The 24,326-nt window shown below is 35.7% G+C and overlaps 1 protein-coding gene across 2 annotated transcripts in view; it reads right to left on the bottom strand.

Moving 5' to 3' along the window:
* LOC107756420 (inactive dipeptidyl peptidase 10) overlaps positions 1-23,727 on the bottom strand; it is a 45,098-nt gene extending 21,371 nt beyond the window's left edge. Inside the window, exons 1-5 of one of the 2 annotated variants that reach the window (XM_016573517.1) lie at positions 23,580-23,727; positions 7,803-7,920; positions 6,679-6,774; positions 5,076-5,170; positions 3,915-3,986 (exon numbers count right to left, since the gene is read on the bottom strand). In XM_016573517.1, coding sequence (XP_016429003.1) covers positions 3,915-3,986; positions 5,076-5,170; positions 6,679-6,774; positions 7,803-7,920; positions 23,580-23,618 — 420 coding nt within the window. In that variant the 5' untranslated portion in view covers positions 23,619-23,727. The remainder of the gene's footprint in view (positions 1-3,914; positions 3,987-5,075; positions 5,171-6,678; positions 6,775-7,802; positions 7,921-23,579) is intronic. The other variant, XM_016573518.1, reaches the window with a different exon arrangement.
* Positions 23,728-24,326: the final 599 nt, after the last annotated feature.

The following is a 24,326-nucleotide window of genomic DNA, read 5'->3' as shown; positions in this document are numbered from 1 at the left end:
GTCAAAACAACCCAATAGCTGGGTTTGTCCCTTTTTAACCCAGCGCTGGGTTATATTTAACCCAGCATTTTTTAGAGTGTATAGTCGCATTTAGATAACATAGTATACATTTTTAAATGATGCAAGCAATAATAGATTTGTTATACAATATATACTGCTTTATGTGTGTGTACTGAATGTACGCAAGCAAAGTAGGATGTACTATATCCAACTTTTAACATATCACTGGGTGATAAAAAAAGATGGTCATATACAACTATGTGAAGTGTTTTGAAGTCTTAAGACAGCTTTGTGTAAGAAACAGACCAAAATTTACGATGTTATTTACTGATCATGTTCCCCTCCCAGTGAGCTGTTAACCACTGTGTCATCGAGTCAGTGAGAATTTGAGAATCAAATCAGTCAGATTCATGAATGAATCATTCAGGGATTTGTTTTCCAAAAGCATTTTAACGCCTAAGTAGATCAAAGTGACCGTTGATGCCAACAGTTTGTATGATCTACTGCTTTTGGGAAACCCAGCTCACACCAGTCTTGTGAACCAGATCGACAGATTCATTAAAAAGATCTGACTCAGAAGCCATTCACAAATCAGATATTGCTATTGCATAGAGGAGAAACAATAATGTACAGTATGTGGAAAATAATGTGTTTTTTGAACTTTAAACCGCATAAACACATTTCATTACACCAAATACACAAAATAATGTTCTTTTTAGCAGCATCATATGACCCCTTTAACTCTTATGAATGTTCCAAGATTCAGCAATCAAGGTGTTTAGTAAATAATGACTTTTGGTCCGTTTCATACACAAAAGCTATCATATGACTTCAGGTGACTTGGAATAAAGGGTACGAGTCATATGAAATATTTCTATGATGCTTTTGCGTCCTTTTAGAAGTTCAAAAGCCTTTTTTGTGTTCTACAGAAGAAAGAAAGTCATATAGGACTGGAATGACATGTGGGTGAGTAAATGATGACAGATATCTTGTTTTTGGCTGAATTATCCTTACATTTTACATTTCCTATATCTAAGTGTCTCTGTATCTTTTGATTTCGCTCAGACTATCCTTTATACTGTCTTTTGCAATTTCTATTTCACTCTTTCAATACATATTTCCTTTTCCTTCACAACACTCACCTTCTTTCCCTTCCTTTCTCCATTTTCTTCCTTCCCTTGCAATTTCACCTTTTATATTTTCCTATCTCCCTCTTTCCCTCTCTCCCAGTTTCCTTTCTAATCTCTCCGCACACATTCACACATCCCATTCATCCCATCTCTATGATTGATTTCGACTGGCCAGCATGATCTAAGGGTGACTGCAGATCACATAATTTTTATCCTCATCTTCTTCCGTCGCTGTAAACCCCCCCCATAGCTGAAAGAGGGGGGGGGGGATAAAGGAAGAGAGACAGCGATTGTGACTAGAGGAGGTGGAGAACTAACAGAGAAATCCTGTGTTTCCCTGCAGATGTGACCACACAGATTGGGATCATTTATCCTGTGAGATAGGAAGCAACATCAAAAGAACGGAATTCAACATTCCTGTTTCAGGACCATAAAGATTTTTTGCATTTTGCAGTTTCTTCATGAAAATTCATCATATTTTATCCCAATTCTCAAGCAAAGAAAAAGCCAAAAACAAAAAAAACTAAAATATGTAAAATATAATATTTATTATTTAAATAGTCAATTAATGTTTTGTGTAAAACGTCATGGTTGCATTTGTTGCATTGTATTACAACTTTTTTACTGTTATAAAGTATTGAGAATAATAATCAGTACATTTACATGAGCAGTTCTAATCAAGCTACAGTGGGCTACAGAATTAAACACTATTTTTTAATTATTATTTCTTTATTTAACAGGAGCAATGGATAGTCAAGGACTGCCCCAGAATTAGCTACAGAGCTAAATTTCATCTGCTGTCTATGCGTGTCACTAAAGTGTTTACATGACATTTTAAAAAGATTAATTATTGAAGATTAAAGATTAATTAGTCCAAATGAATGTATGTATGTATGTATATAAATATACTCTTAACTTTTATAAAGAATATCTCTTTGGTTTTGAGACTTTAGTGTTTGCAACTTTACAGATCTTCTTTATGCACCAAGAGCTTGTAACACTCCAAAGAGAAAGGAAAAATTGAAATCGCATCATATGACCCCTTTAATATTTTACTTATGCGAAAAAACTATTTCTTATTTTTTATGATTTTGGGGTGAAATGAAATGTGTACGTCATTCACCAGATTGCACGGTGCACAATACAGAACTCATTTTAATCAGCAACAAAAAGCAATATTCACAAGAGACGTCAAGAGAGAGCGCAAGTGCAATTCAGGAAAAAAAGAATATGGATTGTACTGTCAGTGTTTTCACTCATTGCCTGTTTTTTCCTCTTTACCCTGTTTTTTTCTTTGTTACTCATGTCTACGCCCTGTTTCGTCGTCCTCCTTTGAGAAGAGAGAACACTGCTGCAGGGATGATTCTTTTCTGAAGTGGAGGTTCAGCAGGAGGATAAGAACTACAGATTGCTGTGGTTGCTCAGACAAATAGCCTACAAGTTGTTTATTTTCAGCCTGTTACTAAAACCTGCTGTAATCACAAAGGCTTGCCCCAGTGTGATGCTCATTACAATTCAGTACCACGCAGCTCCTCTTCTCTGTTTCCATCTCTCCCACTGCCTGTCTGTATCCCTCCTTCTTTCTTTCTATACACCCCATATCCTCTGTCTCAGAATATTCTATTCCTTCCACGTTTGCTGTTGATCACAGCAGCGTTCAGTGATGAACATGCTGCAGAAATTATGGACAACGTAAGTGGTCTCTCCTGCTAGTCTGAAAAGATTTTGTCCAGTCCAGTAGATAAAAGATGTAGTTCACTCTTGTAACAATAGCTAACAGCGCTTGTACCATCAATACGTGCACAGCCTCTGTCAGGTTTTGCTATCTCTGTGTGGACCAAATGTGCCCAAACTACATAGTGGGGATCTATCTTGTAATACCTACAAGGAAAATGACGGGGACTAAATAATGTCTAATTTACACATGTAAAATCCAAGGTTTTTATTTACGGGCTAGGGTTAGTCTATATACTTAAAAAAAAATTGGAGTAGGATAAAAAACAAATTTGATTCAGAAATTGCTAGTAGATTTCACAAATAATTAAATTAAGAAATGTCAAGTAACACACTGAATTAAAGGTGAAACTGAAGTACCGAAATAGTATATTTTTTTGTAAAGCATTATTTACAACTTTGACCCTCTTCGAAAACGTATAATATTATGGTGATATCTTCCTCTAGATAATAAGATATTAAAAATAGCATTTCTGAGGATCCTTTCGTAGCAATTCTTGCATGATAAAAGTGCATATACGTTCTTAAATATAATAAAATATGTGACATTTAAAGGCAGGGTATGTGATTTTTCAAAAACACTTTAGAAAACTGATTCGGGCCGACCGCGCCGCTCACGTCCGTAGACACGGTGTAACATTGGTTTTGCTTTGTTTCACAGAACTAATCGTTGCCTGGGTTGCGTACGTATATGTGGGGCGGAGCTATCAAAATAGGGGCAAGACCCTTTTGGGGTAGGGGCGTGTTTGTTTTGGTGATTTCAAATATCAACATTGGCTACCAGAAATCACTTACTCTGCCTTTAAGGGACATGATTTATCATATTTACATACAATAGGCAACACCTCATACATCATTAAGCGATTTTCTCAAAATCGCTCTGTGGTCCAACTGGGATATGATTCTGCATGGTGATAGAAACAATAAAGAAAACAATAAAGAAATAAAGAACAATAAAGAAAAACAATAAAGCAATCATCTTTTTCTCTAACAGACAGGTAACGCAGAAATGAGACTGCTTCTTGATGTTTCTCTGTTCATATTACTCACATGGTGGATATTATAAGCCATCAGGATGAACTTCTTATCAGCTGAAACCTGGAACCTCATGGACTTTAGATCCTAAAGCGAACACCAAAAAAAGAACACCTTAAAATAATAATTTGGGTTCAAAACAAATTAAGCTCTATCACACACATCTACAGCATGCTATAAGTTACCATAGACAATAATTTGTGTAAAAAAAAGCAAACATTGTATAGTGTATTCATAAATGGAAGACATTAATTATCAATTAGTTATTAAATAATTATACTATTTGGGGCTTATATATTTTATGTGTATTCACATTTATCTTGGTGCAAAGTCTTACTCCCTAGTCTTCCATTATATTATATTATATTATATTATATTATTGAGGCTACTATATACATTTATCTTGGCAAAATGCCTACCTCCATAGACTTCCACTGTAAATGTATTAACACAAATACAATTTTTATTTATTTTAGAAACATTTCTGTGGAAATCAATATGGCATTGAGCTCAACTCATATTCTTCCCTCTAAAAAAACCCATCAGCTGCAAACCACAAATGAGGTAAGTGCATTGAGGTAAGTGCATTGAGGGTAGACGTCGTTGGGGTATAAAGCCGAGTGTAAAGTAACAGTGTTGACAGTGTGGGGAGGAGAAGTATCTGCCATCTCAACAACATTTCATTGAGCATCTGAGGCAATGACCCATATATGTTTCTCAGTGTCACCCAGCCGCAGCGTTCAAAGGGTGGCCCTGCTGAAACGGTCTCTTTGAAGACGCATGCTATGGGATTAACTGAGGAGAAGCGCAGAAAATGGGAATAAAAGACAGAGCATTAACTGTCGAGCCTCTAAAGCCGAAAAGCTATTTTCTCTTTCTCTTTGCTCATTTTTTAACATTCAGATTCTTTCTTCAAAGACGTTTAGCTACCAGTCCATACCCTCTCTCTTTCTATGAAGTGACCCATTTGTCAGGTTCCATGAGAATGGAGCTAATGGAGTTGTATGTCTTGTCCTCCTCACTTGCCTCAAGGGAGTAGTAATTCTCCAGAGAGCTGCTTTACACTGGTGGTTTGGGATGAGGAGAAGACTGTATGTGTGTGTTTGTTTGCATGCCCTTTATTTACTATGTTGCTGTCTTTTATGTGAGTGCACGCATGTGTATGTATCCACTCACCAGGGTGCTGTTGTCCAATAACGTGGTAGTTAGATTGGTGCTGAGATTGTGGATTAAAACATGACCCTCCGGTGTGCAAAGTGACACCTCGTTCTCTGTAAAACACAAAGATCAACATTCAATAGCTGCGCTCCAGACTGACCTGCATCTTGACTGCACCCTAATTTGCATATTCTGAATATGCACTAAGAGTATGTACTTCGCTGATGATATAAAAGTACACTACCGTACCATGAATATTTTTAACCAACAAGGATGCATTAAATTGATCAAACGTGACAGTAAAGACATTTACACTAATAAAAAAAAATCTATTTCAAATAAACAGTTCATTTAACTTTCTATTTGTCAAAGAAAAATATTAAACAGCACAACCATTTTTAACATTGCTAGCAATAAGAAATGTTTCTTTAGGACCAAATCAGCATATTAGAATTATTTCTAAATCATCATGTGACACTGAAGACTGGAGTAATGGCTGCTGAAAATTCAGCTTTGCCTTCACAGAAACAAATTGCATTTCAAAATATATTAAAATAGATAAGTTATTTTAAATTATAATAATATTTCATATTTTATATTATAATAATATTTCACAATGCTGTTTTTACTGTATTTTGAAAATTTTCTTTAAATGCAGCATTGGTAAGCATAAGAGACCAAAAAAAAAAAAAAAAATATATATATATATATATACACACACACATATATATATTATTAACCCCAAACATTTGAACAGTATTTTCAAGGAAATCACCCAACAAATGACTTACTTATAATAGATCAGTATTTTAAAATCAAAATATTACACATCATTCTTATATTGAAATACTGCTAAGGCAACCTTGACTTCACATTCCTATTTTACTACACAAACTACTCCTCTTCCATACAGAAAGGTGTTGTGGGCAATATTAGCCCAAAAACATGCAAGAATGCACACTTTAAAGTTGAAGTAATATAACATTCAAGCACCTTAAGAATTCTGTTATCAATATAATAAGGTTTGGGATACAGTAATCCAAATCTTGCATGCTATATGTGACCCTGGACCACAAAACCTATTTATCATAAGGGTAAATTTTTCGAAATTGAGATTTATACATCATAAATAAGCTTTCCATTGATGTTTGGTTTGTTAGGATAGGACAATATTTGGCCGAGATACAACTATTTGAAAATCTGGAATCTGAGTTGTGCAAAAAATCTAAATATTGAGAAAATTGCAAAAAATCTAAATATTGAGAAAATAAGTTTTAATATATTTACAGTAGGAAATTTACTAAATATCTTCATGGAACATTTTTGGCATAAAAGAAAAATCAATAATTTTGACCCATATACTATTTTTGGCTATTGCAACAAATATACCCCAGCGACTTAAGATGGGTTTTGTGGTCCAGGGTCACATATAATAAAAACTGAATGTGAATTGAAAGGCAGCCTGAATGAATGCCGTAAAACAAACATTTTAACCATTAGCAGAAAAACACATTGGTCTCCTGTTGCATTACAAGACAATGAATTGTTGCACTCCAGGAGCCCTAAATGAATGAACTTAAACCATTCCCTTAAACACAGTTTGTACAATAGGAGTTTTCACCATTTAGCCATGTCGCACATGGGTCATGAACTCGGAAATCTTCGCTCTCCAAGTTCTCTAGAGTGAGACGAGACAGCAGCAGGAGGTGAGACTCATCTGAAATACAAGATCAGGTAGTCAGTTAAGGACAACCACAACTCTTGAGGAAAAATAGTGTCTGTAGCAAGAATCTACAGGATTGCTTAACAAAATCAAAATCTTGATGCTACTGAATGAAGTAGGCTGTAAAAAAAATGATAATTAAACAAAATGGAATTAATTGTGGAAAGTGTTTCCACATGTTGAAAATATTTTTTCTTAGAGATGCACTCTGTATTTTCTTCCTTAACAAGAACGTTACACAAAGAAATATATAGGATTTTAGAAAAATATTAACTGTATTTAGTTATAAATAAAGTAAGCAGCCAACTGGTTTTATTTACTGAATTTGGGGGAAAAGAACAACATATTATTGTTTAATGTTCTGTTATGTTGGGATCTAGAAGAGCTTCTGTTCTGTTGTGAGCGGGGCCCAAAATGAAAACTCGCCTACTGGCAAAAGTGGGTAAAACTTGGCTTTGGCCATTTGTACCCAACTCACAATATAACAAAATTTCTTCGATATAACAACATAACATATCATCAAGCACAAACAAGTCTCCCTTTTATCATCTTGCACAAAAATAAATAAAATATTTACGTAATTTCAAAATTTACTCTCCCTTTCCAGTCTCCCCAAAAGCATACTGGGAAATAAAAAGGCTTAGTGAACAAAAACAAACAAAAATTGTATAGTCAGACTAAGCAAATGTCGGATTAATGCAAATGGATTAAATGAAGTTCTGTTATAGAAAGACAAAGACATATTTGTTGTGCCAACTAATTTTTAAAGCTAAACTGAGCAAGCAGCAAAAAAAAAAATCAATTTTGAGTGTTGCTTGCTTTGTTTCGGCTTGTCTTTTTGTTTGTGAATGGATGTCTTATATATGAGCTCTCTGGCGCTCACATAATCCTCTATAATCTTCTGTTGTTTTCTCATTTCTCTTTCTTCACTTATTTGAGTTGATCTCACATTTCTCTTTCTTCATCCTTGGTTCAAATTTGATTCAATTTATATTCATTTACTCCTTCGATCTCTGTCTTACCAGGTGTGAGCAGAAAAATTGAGAGGGAGACCAGAGACATGACCCCCAGGATGACCACCATGGCGATCCCAATTCCCTTCCAGTTGCGAGGAGGTCCTCCCGTGCTTCCGAGGTCCTGCTAAAAAAACAAAAGCAACTGCATTAACTTTTCCCCCCTCATACACATAGTCTCTGCACCGCCGAGGGAGAATGTATTAGTGCTGCCTCATTTGCACTGCCTCAGAGCAGGGATTTCATGGGAGACGTGTGTATCAGTGCAGCAACCCTCCGGGGGAGAACGAAAGGACCTCACTCTGACAGAAATCTGTGTCATTTAGAGCATTCCTTCATAAAACCAGCAAGAAACGAATTCCTCGAGTGAAAAATGAGAAGCTAATTGAGTCTCATAATTCTGTTGTGTCTTAATTTACACCGAATGGTGCCTCATTTCACCTATAACAGCTTTATGTACATGAAAGTGTGCATGGGGGTGTCATTTTCCGCTATGCGGGGGACGAGGTTGGCGTTTCAGGGCTTGGAAGCATGCAGAGACGCGTTCTCGACTGTTTTTCGAAACTGAATCTACTGCAACAAAGGCGAATGGATGAGACGAGCGAGAGTTTTCTTACAAAACAGTATATTAGATGTGTTTTCAGCTCCCAGAATGCCTCGGTGACGGCCAAGGCTGAAGCAAAAAACTACAGCGGTGTATCTGACGGCCAGGTTGGGACGGTTACGAGACCATCCGTCATAATTAGGAACAATAAACAGCCACTTAAAGGCTAGTGGAAAATCACTACTGGTGGCAGAGAGGGGGGACCATGGAGTAAGTGTTTACTCATTGACTGTCCATGAAACTTAGTCTTCATTATCTCTGTGTCTTATGTTTGTGGTTTCAAAGGGAGAAGCGAAGCCACCACTTCTCACCTTCCCTAACTTAACCAGCCGGCATCCAGTCAGACTCCTTAACTTCAGCTGTCTCAGAACAAAAAGAGCACAGTGAGAGCGACTGCCTATTTCTTACCTAAACACCTTCTGACTGGCTGGTAGCTCTGTACTGCAGTAGGTCTAAAAGCTGATGTGAATGTTTATTTTGACTTTTACATCAAGACATTTTTTTAAGGACAATCTCAACTTCCGTTTCATGCCGACTTTAAAACTGTAGTATGCTACAGTGTCACATGACCTCATCACTTTTCATGTTTAATACTTCTGGTTCATTCATCACACTGGAAAGGGAAGGTCAAGTTGAGCGCATTGCATTGTGGGATACAGTATTCAGTGCAGTATACTCTATATACAGTATTGACAATTTTGGTAAATACAGTAAGTCGTCTGAACGTTCTATGGCTGAATTCAGAATAGCACACTAGCATACTACTCTTACTATTTCAGTCGTATCTTTTACATGGTAGAAATATGAAAATTAGTATGCTAGTATGCTATTCCAAAATCAGCATTTGCATACTGTGCAATGCATACCATTTCGCAAACTATTTTTAGTAGGTAGTATTTAGTGTACACTGTGCAGTATAAGCAGCACACTAGTATTGTAGTATGTTTGGAAAACCTGTTTGGAAACAATTATTAGAGGCACAAATATAGCTTTTACTAACTTCAATATTAAAGTGCTGACAATCATAAATATTTTCAAACTTATACAAAAGGAAAATAGCAGGTCTGTTTCTGTGGCCTAAATTCACAGCTTCAGAATGTCTCATTAGAACCTCTTGGAAGAGTTCTTGGATGCCGTTCATTGTTGTGAAACAAAAATATAACTTCAAAAGCTTTAGAGTTGCCAGCATTGATTCTAGCCAGAGGCTCATTATTAATAGATCTTACTGGCTGCTGCACACAATTAAAACATCTGCTGATAGTGTCTGATAAATCTATCTGTACTCGTGCAGTAGGAAAAAAGAATCAAAACACAACTGGCCTCTTTTCAGATTCCACAAATCTATAATACTTGTGCTTTTGAAAGTCATTCCCTTACATCAAGGAGATTCACAACTTCCTCATTATGTGAACCAATAATGGTCTCAGATCAGGGTAAAAGATACCGGCTGCTACACTGAAAAAAAATATTTTTCTTGTACACCATTCAAAAGTCTGGTATTCTTTTATTCACCAAAGATTCATTAAATTGATGTGACAGCAAAACTGCATTAAAAAAGACTTTCAAAAATGTAACTTGAATTAAGCCTATTTTTCTTAAATTGTTGTTTTTTTCTTGTATTAAGCATAAATGTGACATCATTTAATGAGGTCTAATACAATTTACACAGTTGGGTAGGAAAAATAAACTGGAAAAAACCCCCACAAAATACTGATTAAGATGATGTTGATTTTGCAGTATAAGCTTGTGACCCACTCACACTCCCCATATAGTTACGGTGGCAGCCACAACAACACAATTAATGTAATTTGTTCACAGTATTGAGTACAAGACTGACAGTGTTTTCATTTCAAAGGCGTCTCCCTCATTACGGGCTGAGTGCCCAGTCAGGGTTTCTGCAGACTTGAACAAGTTAAATTTAAGACTTTTTAAGACCTTTTTAATACCACCTTATATGAAATTTAAGACCTAAACCTGTAATGGAAATACACATTTTATTACATACATATATGTAATAACAGTCATTAGGTCCGTCAGACTGAAGATATTTTAGCGTTAATGAGACCAAAAATAATTAAGACCCATCGAATCCGAATTTAAGACATTTTAAGACTTTTTAAGGCCTTATATTAGGAAAACGTTAAGACATTTTAAGACTTTTTAAGGACCCGCGGACACCCTGCCACTACTGTGTTAAAGCTTCATCAGCTTGGTTCCCGCAGGTCCCCTGAGCTCTGAAATGATACTACACCCCCAATTAGGACGACTGTTTTGGGAAACAGGGAAGAACCCTGCATCACAGATGAGAGAGTATCATTAGACTTGTATGTTAATGCGTGTTATATTGGGAGAGAATTCCCCATCTGATGCAGAGATATGACCAATTTTTATGTTAACAGTTAATCACAACAAATATAAAAAAATGCTGACCAACCATAACTTTTTAATTAGATAAATTTTTATTACATGTTAATTATAATATTTAATTAAATTATATGGCACCACCTTTTTTTTTTGATAATCAAGTGAACTAAATACTTTAGCAGGCATATGATCAAAGAAAAAATAAGGAAAATCAGTTTTTCCCCATTCAATATAACTATACAATAATAATATTATTAATAATTTTTATTATTATTCAAAATAATAATAGTAATATTATTAATAATATATTTTTTTCAAAATAATATATTTTTTTTAATTTTATTATTATTATTCAAACTATCACAATTAAACAAATCAATAAAACAGGCCATTACTATAATAATACTAATATACTGTAAAATCTAAAAATAGTTTAGAAAAAAACATATTTGTTTAGAAATGTTTAAATTACACACACAAAAATAATGCGTCTTAGTTGGAACTTGGAAGATGCAAACTAAAAGATCAAATTATTTACAACAAATAATTAAATAATGTTTCATCAGTGCAAAACTAACTGCGTCACTTTATGCAATATTTTTTTTAAAACAAAACACTCAAAAAAAAAACTAAATTAAAGGGGTCATATGATGCGATTTCAATTTTTCCTTTCTCTTTGGAGTGTTACAAGCTCTTGGTGCATAAAGAAGATCTATTTAAACCGCATAAACGCATTGCATTACACCAAATAGACAACATAATGTTCTTTTTAGCAACGTCATATGACCCCTTTAATATACAAAAAAATGTAAAATCTCCAACTCTAAATATTCTAAATAGTCCGCGGTCTTTAAAACCCCATATTCCAGATCAAGAGTTTTAACGTTTCTACGAGCCTTTGTGAAAAGAGAGGTGACAAATAGAGCCATGGAGAAAAAGTGACAGAGGCTGGCCTTCAAAAAAAACTGGCAGTGATGTCAGTGACACATTTTCGGCCGGGCAGAGTCCCAAACAGACAGATTTCTCATTGTATTCCACTCAAGCGCTCAGTACACAGAGCAGCGCCTCTACAAAGCTGTCAGTCACATATATTGTGCCACTCCTGCAATGCAGAAAGCAAGGCTTCCTGCGTGGGCGACAATCTCATCAGAGATGCTCCCGTGCAATAGGAGCGAAATAAACATGTCTAGAGGTTCGATAATGTACATCACGTTAGAAAAATCTTAACGTAACAAACCTCAGAACTAGCAGAGGAGATCGATACCAAGGGAAGTGAGGGAACTCCAGCGTGAAATAATTAATATGAGAGCGGGGAATGTGAGTGTTCTGAGAGCAATGTGGTAATGTGTGAAGATGTTCTGGTTGAAAGCAGAAACAAAACAAAAAAACCTGTGTAGACCGGTGACCAGTGATTCTTTGGGATTTTTATATGTTGCAGTAGCAGATAAGGATTTATCAATGGGAGTTGCTGACATCGCATGGCTCCAGACTGCGACTAAGGCAGGGTGCTTTCACACTTCTGGTGCGCACCCAGATTCGATTGACTTCAGAGTTCGGTACGTTTGGATGATGTGAATGCTGTAAACAAACACATATGTAAAATAAATAAATAAAAGACATCAAATTACCACTATAACCAGTAGATGGCAGCAGAAGAGCACTTATTGGCTTATTAGTCATTCATTTCCACTTTTTGCTTTATATTTTGAAATTATAAAATTACTATTAGAAAATATCAAATCATCAAGAAATTAAATTGTCAATGTTTTGCTTTTTTTGTGTATGAAGTAAGAAAAGTCACAAAGTGCCTTGAAAAACAAACTTCTCAGTTTGCGACAATCACACGAAGAGCTCTCCTTTTATAATCACTGAAAGTGTTGGTCAGTTCCGTATAATACTAAATAAAATACTCTAAATAAAAAAAGTACATTATCAACTAGGCTATTCATTTATTTTATTTTAACAGGTTGGCATTTCTTATGATCTGGATTCCATGAGAAAACTATTTTACAAGGTGCCAGCTGAAGTCTCAATACAATGTGATTCACAAAATTCCAATTCGCCAAATGTAAAATAGTTACATATTGCCATGAGATTGTGGAATGCCAGAGACAGATTTAGAAAATGCTCAGAATGAAAATCATTTCAAATAACTGATCAGAATTGCTTTTGAACGTAAATGTTTTTGATCAGTAAAAAGTACAAACTTCGCAACAATCTCTTATATATGAATGCTACTCCTGTCAGAAAATGAGAAGTAAACACATACATCTCACTGATGTCTGAGTCTCTCACTTTACTGATGTTTGCCATTCCAGCTGAAAAACATGAAATGAAGCAATAGCTCAATTTTTCACTCTGCTCTCTATTCTGTCCGCTTCTGTGGGGACGGAGTAATTCATAAATGAGACTCATGGGAACTTCTGAACTGTGTTTGGCCTTGATGAAAAATCACTAAATCGCTAAATCACAGAGCTAATAAGATGCGTGTGACACTTTGCATAATTCTGGAACATATGGTGGAGTCCTGCATGTTAAGCGAACTTGAAGGCAGTCTTTCAAAACCCAGGAGGCAAACAAATGACCTGCAATCCAGTAAATATCAGCTACGACTGGTAAATGGATGCATATGAAACGAATATTGACAAATTCATTACACTGGAGCCATACCATGTCTAATTGTGATGACTGATGCTGACTGAATGGATGGAGCCATAGCCGATATCCATAAAATATACGTGCCCCTAAATGTGTTATTCTGTCAATGTGTTAGCTATTGATAAATAAGGAGCATTAAATTGTTGAATGTGTTTAAAATAGTTAGACACCATACTGAATGTCATATACTGAATGATAGTAAGCAGCACTGAACACAAATGGTTTGTTTTGCGGTACAAGGCTGTTTCAATTAGAAAACATCTCCAGGGGCAAAGGATGAAAAGTCCATTCACATTACTGACAGCAAGTCTTTCTTCTTTTTTGGAAGATTTTTTCAAACAACCCACATTAAGATTACATAATTGAATCAACTCCAGCACCACACTGATTGCTGCCAGGAAATAATTGCTGTTGTTATGCCTAGCATCTCACACATACACACACACAAAATTCAAAAACCACCTTACCATAAGTTACGAAAGAGAAAACTATGGAAGCCCGTTTCCGCCACTGAATATAAAATTAAAAAGGTTATTGCGACTTTTTATCTCACAATTCTGACTTTATTTCTCAGAATTGCGAGTTCATAAAAAAAGCCGCAATTGTGAGTTATAAAGTCAGAATTGCAAGATATAAACTCGCAATTCTGAGAAATAAAGTCAGAATTTCCTGATATAAACTCGCAATTGCGAGAAAAAAAGTCAGAATTCAATTGCGACTTTTTATCTCACAATTCTGACTTTATTTCTCAGAATTGCGAGTTTATATCTCACAATTCTGACTTTATAACTCGCAATTTCGAGTTTGTATCACGCAATTGTGAGAAAAAAAAAAGTCAGAATTGTGAGATAAAAAGTCGCAATAATCTCTTTTTTATTTTTTATTCAGTGGCGGAAACGGGTTTCCATAGAAAACAGCCGCACATATTTGAACAGTCGTATAATTATGGAGCTTCTATAGACCTTATGTAGATTCATAAATTACATTCACAGAACAATGCAATGCTGAGAATGAATAAACTTACAAACATCATACATACGACGTACAGTACAAAACTTCAAAATCCAAAACTTCAGTAACCCTGCAGACAGTAAAAAATTACATGCTTCACTTTTAACAGCATTAAAAACAAGGTCAAACTGAAACATTCTGTCTCTAACCAACAAAACAGACCAGCTGTATAGTCATAATGACCTGCTCTTGATGTGAGTTCAACACATTGGTGCCAAACATATGGTGAACTCCATATGCTCAGCTTCCGTGACAGTATCCAAACTGAAAAATTCCAGGACAGCCTACATACTCTAACCCCCCGTGTGCAACTTCGTGATACCAGCAAATGTAGTGTAACACAATTTCTCCTCTATTGCATTTTTTGAATATTGAATTATATCATTTTTTCACATTTTTAATCCCTGTTGTTGATATCTAGTTAGACTATGCTGCTATGGCACTCTTTTATAATGCTCCCGCGGAAGCTGTCGCTGGCCGGAGGGGAAGGATGTCATAACACGAGGAGGTGGAGAAAAGGCACCTACAGACCTTTCATTATCCATCCACAGTACAGCTCTGGTCCAGAGTCATGACAGTGTCGGCAGTGCTGCCTCTGTGCTCCCGTAGCTCCCGTCAGAAAGTCTTACCTCCCTCCTTCACTTTTCAAACCCACAGGTCCTCAGCTTCACAAAGGACCCTGTGGATGGAGCACGACAGCCCCCGCAAACCTGTCTTATATATATATATATATATTATTAATACTAGTTATTATTATTATCATCAGTGTTGAATTTTTTTTTTTGCTGCTTAATATGTTTGTGGCAACAATTTTTGAATAGAAAGTTCAAAAGAACAGAACTTATATGAAAACAGAACTTTTTTACATTATAAATGTTCTTACTGTGACTTTTGATCAATTTAATGCGTCCTTACTCAATAAAAGTTCATTTCGGTTACTTTTTTGTTTTTCTTTTTTTTTTAAGTCTTATTTATCCCAAACTTTTTCGGTCGGCACTGCTGCCTCTGTGCTCCCGTAGCTCCCGTCAGAAAGTCTTACCTCCCTCCTTCACTTTTCAAACCCACAGGTCCTCAGCTTCACAAAGGGCCCTGTGGATGGAGCACGACAGCCCCCGCAAACCTGTCTCCCTCACTCTAGCTACAGACAGGAAAATATCCCAGAGATGGTGTTCAGCATGCAAGGGAGTGAATCATACATGTCAAATATGACTAAACAAGAATGACACGTTTATGAGCTGTGACTTGAATTCTCTGAAACAGTTTGTATCAAATTTACACATAATGAAATGAAAAACATGATGAAATACATCAATGATATTGTACCAAATATATATATATAAACTTTTGTGGCAACAATTTTTGAATAGAAAGTTCAAAAGAACAGAACTTATATGAAAACAGAACTTTTTTACATTATAAATGTTCTTACTGTGACTTTTGATCAATTTAATGCGTCCTTACTCAATAAAAGTTCATTTCGGTTACTTTTTTGTTTTTCTTTTTTTTTTAAGTCTTATTTATCCCAAACTTTTGAATGGTAGTGTATCACGGTTTCCACATTCCATGCATGTATGTATACTGAACTATATAATATACATTTTATAAAATATTTTATATATTTTAATTATACTTTCTTTTATTTATATAAGAGTGAAACATTATATCCAATTAGACAAAATTTAGGGCGGGGCTTGATTACATACGTTATATTATATACATTATAAGGATTGGATGGTGAATAGTGGGCATTACCTAGCACAGGGGTCACCAGATTCAGACCTGGAGGGCCGGTTTCCTGCAGAGTTTAGCTCCAACCCTAATTAAACACACCTGAATCAGCTAATCAAGGTCTTATTAGGCATACTAGAAACTTCCAGCCAGGTGTGTTGAGGCAAGTTGGAAAAACTAAACTCTTCAGGACACCGGCCCTCCAGGACCGAGTTTGGAGACCCCTGACTTAGCAGATCAGAGCCGGAGCAAATGCAAATTTGCTAAAATAATAAATAAACATTATCCATACTTAAAGCCTCTGCATATTAAGCTGAAAAAAAAGCTGAGTATTTGTTTTTTTAAATGACACACTTCACCTTTAAGTAAATGTAATTCATTGTACACATTGCTTGCTTATTTAATTACATTTCAACACTATAATGTAAAGTGTGACCCAATCCTCATTAGACAATTAAATGATTTAGAGAAGTCATCCCAGAATACAAGTAAGCGTTGTACTATGTGACAGGGCTCTACATTTTGCCTTCACTATGGTAATGAGAGGAAGCTAATTCCCACAATTCATTTTGAAAGATGTCACTGCACGCAAATTGTCTGACTAATCACTGCAATTTAAGCACCAACCGCTGAATACAAATATAAATGGGCTTGAGATGTTCTCATATAGTCACATTTGTTGATGGACTCATTAGGAGTGTTTTTATATTAGGCCTAATTGCGCAGCATATCTAGCTTTCTTGAACATACCCGTCACTACGCAACAAACAATGGCGCGCTGGTTTCCTCTGCATTGAAGCAATAGCGAAGAGTCAAAAAAACGACTGAAGACTGTAGACGCGTTTCCATTACCCTTCAAATTGCGCAAATTGAAATTGCTAATTGAATATACGCCTAATGGAAACGCGTCAATTTCGCAAAAACTCCCATATATCGCAAAAACGTTTTTACGCTCGCATGGGGTGGTTTTTCAGGCAATGCGAAAAAGTGACAATTTGCAAAACTGCAATGGAAACGTTTTTTTCGCATTTACAACTGCGGTGCAGTGTGGCTCTGATACAGCATCTGAAGCTGATTGCGGCCACTCAATTCTTGTGTTTATGTTTTTATACAGTCTATGGTTTATTGCAGCCGCGCCACGCACGTTTCTGAAGCGGCTCTCTTGGCTGCTTCTGTAAAGATACACGCAAAAGCCTCCTTTGAATAAATATAGCCAAAATCCGTCAAAATCCGTTGCCATGACTTATCGCGAGAGGCAAAAGGTTACGTTTTAGTCGCATAACATTGGTTAATGGAAACGCCGTCATTTCGCAATACTTTTTTATCGACATTTATAAAATATCGCCAAAGTTTTGCGCAAATCTGTAATGGAAACGCGCCTAGTGTCTACACCGGAATGCGAGTGGCTTGACAAACTACAATATTACCCATTATAATCTGTGATGCTGTCTACATGGCATGACAAATCCCCGACAGTAAACTGCTGCGTCGTTCTATTTATGATGTACTGACACAAAGTACAAATTATTTGTAACGGTCGCTTTGTCGCGTCCAGTTGTCCTCCTTGGATCAGGACGTTGCTCCAAACTGGAGAATGAAAGAGCCAGGAGGAAACTGGTCAGAGAGGCGACCAAGAGATCGACAGCAACTCTGAAGCAGCTGCAGGAATTTATGACAAAGAGTGGTCATTGTGTGCATGTGACAACAATATCACAAATTCTCCACAAATGTGGCTTATATGGGAGGGTTGCAAGAAAAAAGCCACTCCTCAAGAAAGGCCACATGCAGTCATGACTGAGCTTTGCCAAAACACACCTTGAAGATTCTGAGGCAGATGAGACTAAAATTGAATTATTTGGCCTCAACAACACCAAACAGTATGTCTGGCGGAAATCCAATACAGCTCACCATCCAAATAACAGCATTCCTATAGTAAAGCATGGAGGTGGTGATATCCTATTATGGGGTGTTTCTCTGCAGCAGAGACTGGAGCACTTGTCAGGATAGAAGGAAAAATGGATGGGGCAAAATACCGTCAAATTCTTGAGGAAAATCTGCTGCCCTCTGCCAGAAAGTTGTCAATGGGAAGAAGGTTTACCTTCCAACATGACAATGACCCAAAGCACAAAGCAAAACTGAGCACACAGTGAAATCCCAACAGACTAAAGGCTGTAATTAAAGCAAAAGGTGGTTCAACAAAATACTCATTCTGTCATAATGTCTCATGCAGTCATTCTGTTTTTTTATTTAATTTTTTCTGACATGTTGGTGTTATATCATATCTTTCACTTGGATGTTATAAATTGCACTGAGTAAATACAGCTGGATAAAACTAAAACTGTGTCCGTCTTAATTTCAGGCTACAAAGCAGCAAAATGTGATTATTGTCAAGGGGGGTGATTCTTTTCTATACCCACTGTATAGGCTATTGCCATATAGATCACAATAATCATATACAAAGGTCATAATAATCATATACATTTAGTGGCAATGTTGTTGCCACTGAGGAAAACTAATTTAATTTACTGATGAATAATTACATCTTATAAAACATCTGTTCCTTCTCAAGTAAAAAATGCATAGCTTAACAATTAGATATAGCCTAGAACAGAAATGGAAATGCAAATAGCTTAAATAATAACAATAAAAATACTATTACTAATAAATAACAATAATTAAATAATAATTACATATATAGTGTAATGATCATATTGATAATATCATCAATATTATATTATTAATGACAATATTAATAATAATACAAATGATAAATAAAATATATATGATATTGAATATATAATATAATGGAAATACAATATTGCACAATCTCTGAGGTATAGATTGTCTCGTGGACATTAACGGAGTACATGTATCTGCACTGAATGAGCAAGCAAAAAAGCAAAAGCTTTGATGAATATAAACTGCTGCCATCAGCATAACATAGAATGTTTGGGGATGAATCATTTACAGCTGTCAGGCAATACTGTCTAAGAAATATGACTCACATTTAATTGGCATCTATAGCTAGATTTATGACAATGAGAAGACACTAAGCCTTACTCACAAAGATATTAGACATAGAATGCTTTATTAAGGATCTTTCAAGCAAACAGAAAGCCCACTCAATCATAATCAGTCTAGGAGTAACTGTCAGGACGTGCCTAAAGCGGATAGCACAAAGTCAGCTCATATCATGGTTTTCCTCTCACGGTAATGAGATGCATTGGGTTTACTGAGGTTTAGGATATGAAATATTACCATCAGAAACGAATCTGCATTTTGAATAAATAACATCTAACTGGAGGTGTTTGCAGTCATATTCTTTCAGATATACATTCCCTCTGAGCAAACTGATCACAGTCAATCACACTTTTCTGAAAACTGCCAAAGCATCCTAAATAGCGTGCTCAGAAAAAAGCGCACTTAAAAAAATTATCTCTGTATATGAAAATGCAAAGAGGAACCGCACTAACCAATCTCCAGCCAACTCCGGCCGTTTGATCCAAAACCTCCTGAAGAGTGAACGCTTGCTGTGAAACAGCTCCTCATGAATAGAGCCAAACAAAGGAAAGGCTGGAAAGGTTATTATGCAGCTCAAATCGATGACAAAGTACAGTTACATAATTAATGAGCTTCCTGCACGGCCTCATTCATGTTAACATTTCAAGCAGGTGACAAAGTGGTCGCTGTCTCAGGAGACCTTCTACCTGTCAATAATCTGAGAGGAAAAGATACAGTAAAATACAATTTCCTCATATCTATCTCAGATGGATAACACTTTCCAAATGGATCAATGGATTTTGCTCCAGATAACATTGTAATATTATTTGATGGATTAGATTTTTACATCTTTTTTGGACCTCATCCAAAAGAGTAGTTGCCAGGACATTACTATGTGGTTGCCAAAGTGTTCTGAGTGCTTTTTAACAACATGTTTCACATTATATTAAATGATATGATATGATTTTTTACATGATATATTATATTTAATATATAATAGGAAATATAATCTATACTTTCATGCATTATTTTATATTATATTTTTACATTTTTTATTCATTTAGATATTTTATTTATACTTATTTTATGTATTATATATTTAAACATATAAAAACATTAAAAAATATATATTGTATTATTTTACACTTTATTTTATATTATTTTACATATTATATTATTTTATTTTAATGCATTATAATATTATATCCTGTGCGATTACAAATCTGAAATAATTTTTCACAAAACTGCACACACATTATCAATATTTTAGTCTCTGACAAAACACAATAATGTAATTAATAAATTACATTAATATTTTAAATATTGTAATTTAATATTCCTCCTAATGCAAAATGTAGTCTTCCTTCAGCCAGAAGGTTCAATCTAATGTACTGAATGAGACAGATCTGTAGAGCTTTTCTTGCTGAGGTCAGCAAGCATAGGTTGCTCTGACATGAGGAGAGTAAATTCAAACCTTCCCATCGTGTGGATAGAATAATTTCCTGTCACTCAACATTTAGTTGATGAACCATCATTTTAAAGGCGCACTTAAGGTCATTTTATCCTCATTAGAAATGTTTTACACATACTAAACCAAATAGAAGTTTTGTAAATATGTTTGAAAGCATATCACCGACATAATAAAATGGTTGCATTTCAAATCATGCGAAGTTGAGATCACGTGTCTAGCCAAATATGATTCACTTTATCAAGGTAATCGTCCCCGTTATCGATCACTTTCACTCGTGAAATTAATTATTTGTGGCTAAGAACATCATTAAGTGAAAACACTAAGGAAAGCAAAAACAATATATTGAAAATGTATCTTTAAATGAATACAGTGTGCATCTGCACACTAATTGCACAATGAATTTCATCAGTGCAGCAGTTATGCAAAAAAATTAATTACAGGAATGGTGCAGAACATTAGTTTTCAGATGTGAAGGGGGAAATACAATGCAAAAGAAACTAATTACTCTGGGTGTTTCTTATCTGCTGGAAACAGAGCTGTATTCAGTCCCACTCACTCCATAGACCCATGCTAATAAAATATAAAGACAATGATTACTAGATTAATAGAACTTGCACATTGCATTTTTCTATGGTATCTCTTTATCTTGCATTTGTCATCAGAGTATTGACAGTCATAGCGTTGTGCACCTACTTAACTGTTGTTGTTTTTTTTTCTTTTTTTTTTCTCTAACACAAATGCAAAAATAACATTTTGTCATTGTGACATTGCTGACATGTCAGCAGTTCTCTTGCCGTTAACTGCCATCGCTCTATGCACGCAGGTTGCTCTTAATGGTCGTGGCACCAGGCAGAATATATGCAAATGAGTTGGAGACTACAAAGAGAGGGGGTGATTTGATTATGTTTCAGTTAAAGATGCATCATATGAGTCATCTGCAACCATAGAGGAGAAACGCTGCTCCTTCACACTCCCTTACACTCTAACAATCTTCTAGAATAGGCTCTTACATAAACATTCAGAAATAAGCGCCATTCGCTAGGTGATCATGTTTATCAGTGCATCATGAATTACTGTGCAAACACTGACCAGGAGCAATAGAGATTTCCTGGCAAGGAGTACAGACGAGAGTAAAATCTGTATTTGAAAGGGACGTGAAAATAATATTTATATGGGGGAACACGTGAACAGTTATATTTCATCCCAAATTCAAAGGAAAATGAAGAAAATATAACCTGTTGTAGGACCTTTCATATTTTTTGCATTGGTGATGTTATTTTCACAACAATTAAGCACCATTTTCGTTACTATAATGCAAAAATAATGCTATATTATTTAACTTATGTTTATATCAACCTTATTGTGCATTTAAGAACAATTTGTTATGCTGCTTGATGTTGCAAACGCTGTTATCATATTATTTTAATTTATTACTGTAATCATGAATACTCTGGTTTGAGGTGCAAATAGTTTTAAGGTTTACTGCACTTTGTTATTCTTCCTGTAATTTACCCATAGAGGCTGATGAATCTGAAGTCTCGCACATTCACAATAAAAAGATTATTTCTGTGTTGAAATATATGGATATCATGGAAATATTTGTAACACTAACTTTGATTTATGAATTAAAACAATGCCACAATTTAAAACACTCTTAAAGGGGTCATATGATGTTGCTAAAAAGAACATTATTTTGTGTATTTGGTGTAATGAAATGTGTTTATGCGGTTTAAGGTTCAAAAAACACATTATTTTCCACATACTGTTTCTCCTCTATGCCGTCTGTGAGTCAGAACAGCCGGCAGTGTAGTCTACTCTTCCAGGATCAGGATACAGTCCTCCATAAAATGCGCTGGACACATCGGAATATCTGGGTTGAACTGTTCTGGAACATTGGCGGAAGTGACGAACTGCAAGTTTTGAATGCTTATATCTTCTAAATGCGAATTTTGTCACTGTTTTGGAGCACACTGCCTTATAGATAACCTTAAGACTAACATATTGAAAATGATACTAACACCCAAAAAAACTTTAATTTTGATTTCATGGGGACTTTAAGTCTTCTTAGTCACATGACAACAAAATGGCTTCTTTCATGTGGGTTTGCTAACACTTTGATTTGGCAGACTGTTAAAAAAAAATGTTATAAGAAAATATTTTAATAAAGAAAATATAATATTTTAATAAAGAAAATATAATATTTTAAAATAGAATGTATTCACTTCTTATTTTTAAATAAATATTTGTAAAATACATTTTGCCAAACTACCATTTCGTTCTTTTTTAGCATTTTGAAAAGAATAGATTTTTATCTATTTTTGAATAACATAAAAGATCTGGACAATGTCCGTCACGTCATTGACTCTTATGCAGATTTTTGTGTAGCCTAGAATGGATAAAGAGTCTCTTTAGGGTTTCTTTCAGATTATCGCGGCTTTTCCAACCTTAAAACATGAGATAAAGGTCCAGAGCTCTTGCCGAATTCACATCAGTTCAGATGTCAAAACCTTTAAGAAGAAGTTGAAAACGACAGCCTGATAGTAAGCTCTTTGGAAAAGCCCCACTTCAATTAATCAGTGAGTCACTGAAAGCACTGCGGTAGTAACTGATGTAACGGAGCGAAGCAGATGGAGGGATACGGACAGCTCCTGTGAAAGTATGAATGAAAACCGAAGCGAATCAATGCGAGCAACACCTGTGCCGAAAAAGCACGTGTTTTAATGTACTTTGACGGATAAATGCGTTTAAACAAGATTAGAAAGATCAGAAACATGATATGAAAGAGAATACTGGTCGCGTGCACGGATTTGTATTCTCTCGCACGCGCTCTTTTGCTGCGGCTCTAGTTCACACAGATGTGTAAAATACAGCATCGAAACCGTTTTATCGTCAGTCTGTATTTAGTCTTTGCTCATGCAATGCATAAAACATGCTGTTTAGCTTCGTTTACCAGCTCCGTTGTCATGTTCTGCTGTGTGGTGACAATCATGTTTGCAGGACTCGGCACCCAAATTCAGCGCAGATGCAGCTTCTAATGCAGTTCACTGATCTTCTAGCACTTGAGAGAGCCTTGTTTTGAGTTGGTGCTGCAAGTTGCTCTACACACCCCACTGGTGTGTGCCGGTGCACGTGTAATATATTTTTACAGAGTTCTGCATGCAGGGTCTCAATTGTATGTTTTTCCCATTTGGTGATCTTGATTTGGATTTGTTAGTGGACCCCACACCTCACTGCCATAGAGGGCAATGGGCTCAATTACTGATTCTAATATTTTCAGCCAAATTCTAATAGGGATCTCTATAAGACATTGCCATTTTATGGCGTAGAAGGCCCTGCCTGCTTTATCTCTCAGTTCATTCACAGCATGATTAAAGTTTCCCGTGGATGTGATTTTCAAACCCAGGTATAGTTAGTGTGATGTGTGTGTTATCTGCTTAGTGCCTAATGTAAATGTGTGTTGTGTTCCCTGGGATCTGGATCTTTTCTGAAAGATCATAATTTTGGTTTTCTTCAGGTCTCTCTCTCTCTCTCTCTCTCACTCTCTCTCTCTCTCTCTCTATCTCTCCCTCTCCCTCTCACAGTTACTAATCAAGACAACACGCTGCTTCTGGCCTCTGCCCCTTTTTGAAAAAGGCTTTTTCTAATTTGTCTGAGGCATCAGTGACACTGTACACGCTTGATTAAGTCACACTGTACA

This window comes from Sinocyclocheilus rhinocerous, unplaced genomic scaffold, assembly GCF_001515625.1.
Source record: "Sinocyclocheilus rhinocerous isolate Xijiao unplaced genomic scaffold, SAMN03320098_v1.1 scaffold712, whole genome shotgun sequence".
Classification (NCBI taxonomy): Eukaryota; Metazoa; Chordata; class Actinopteri; order Cypriniformes; family Cyprinidae; genus Sinocyclocheilus; species Sinocyclocheilus rhinocerous.
This window is presented reverse-complemented; position numbering and strand designations above follow the sequence as displayed.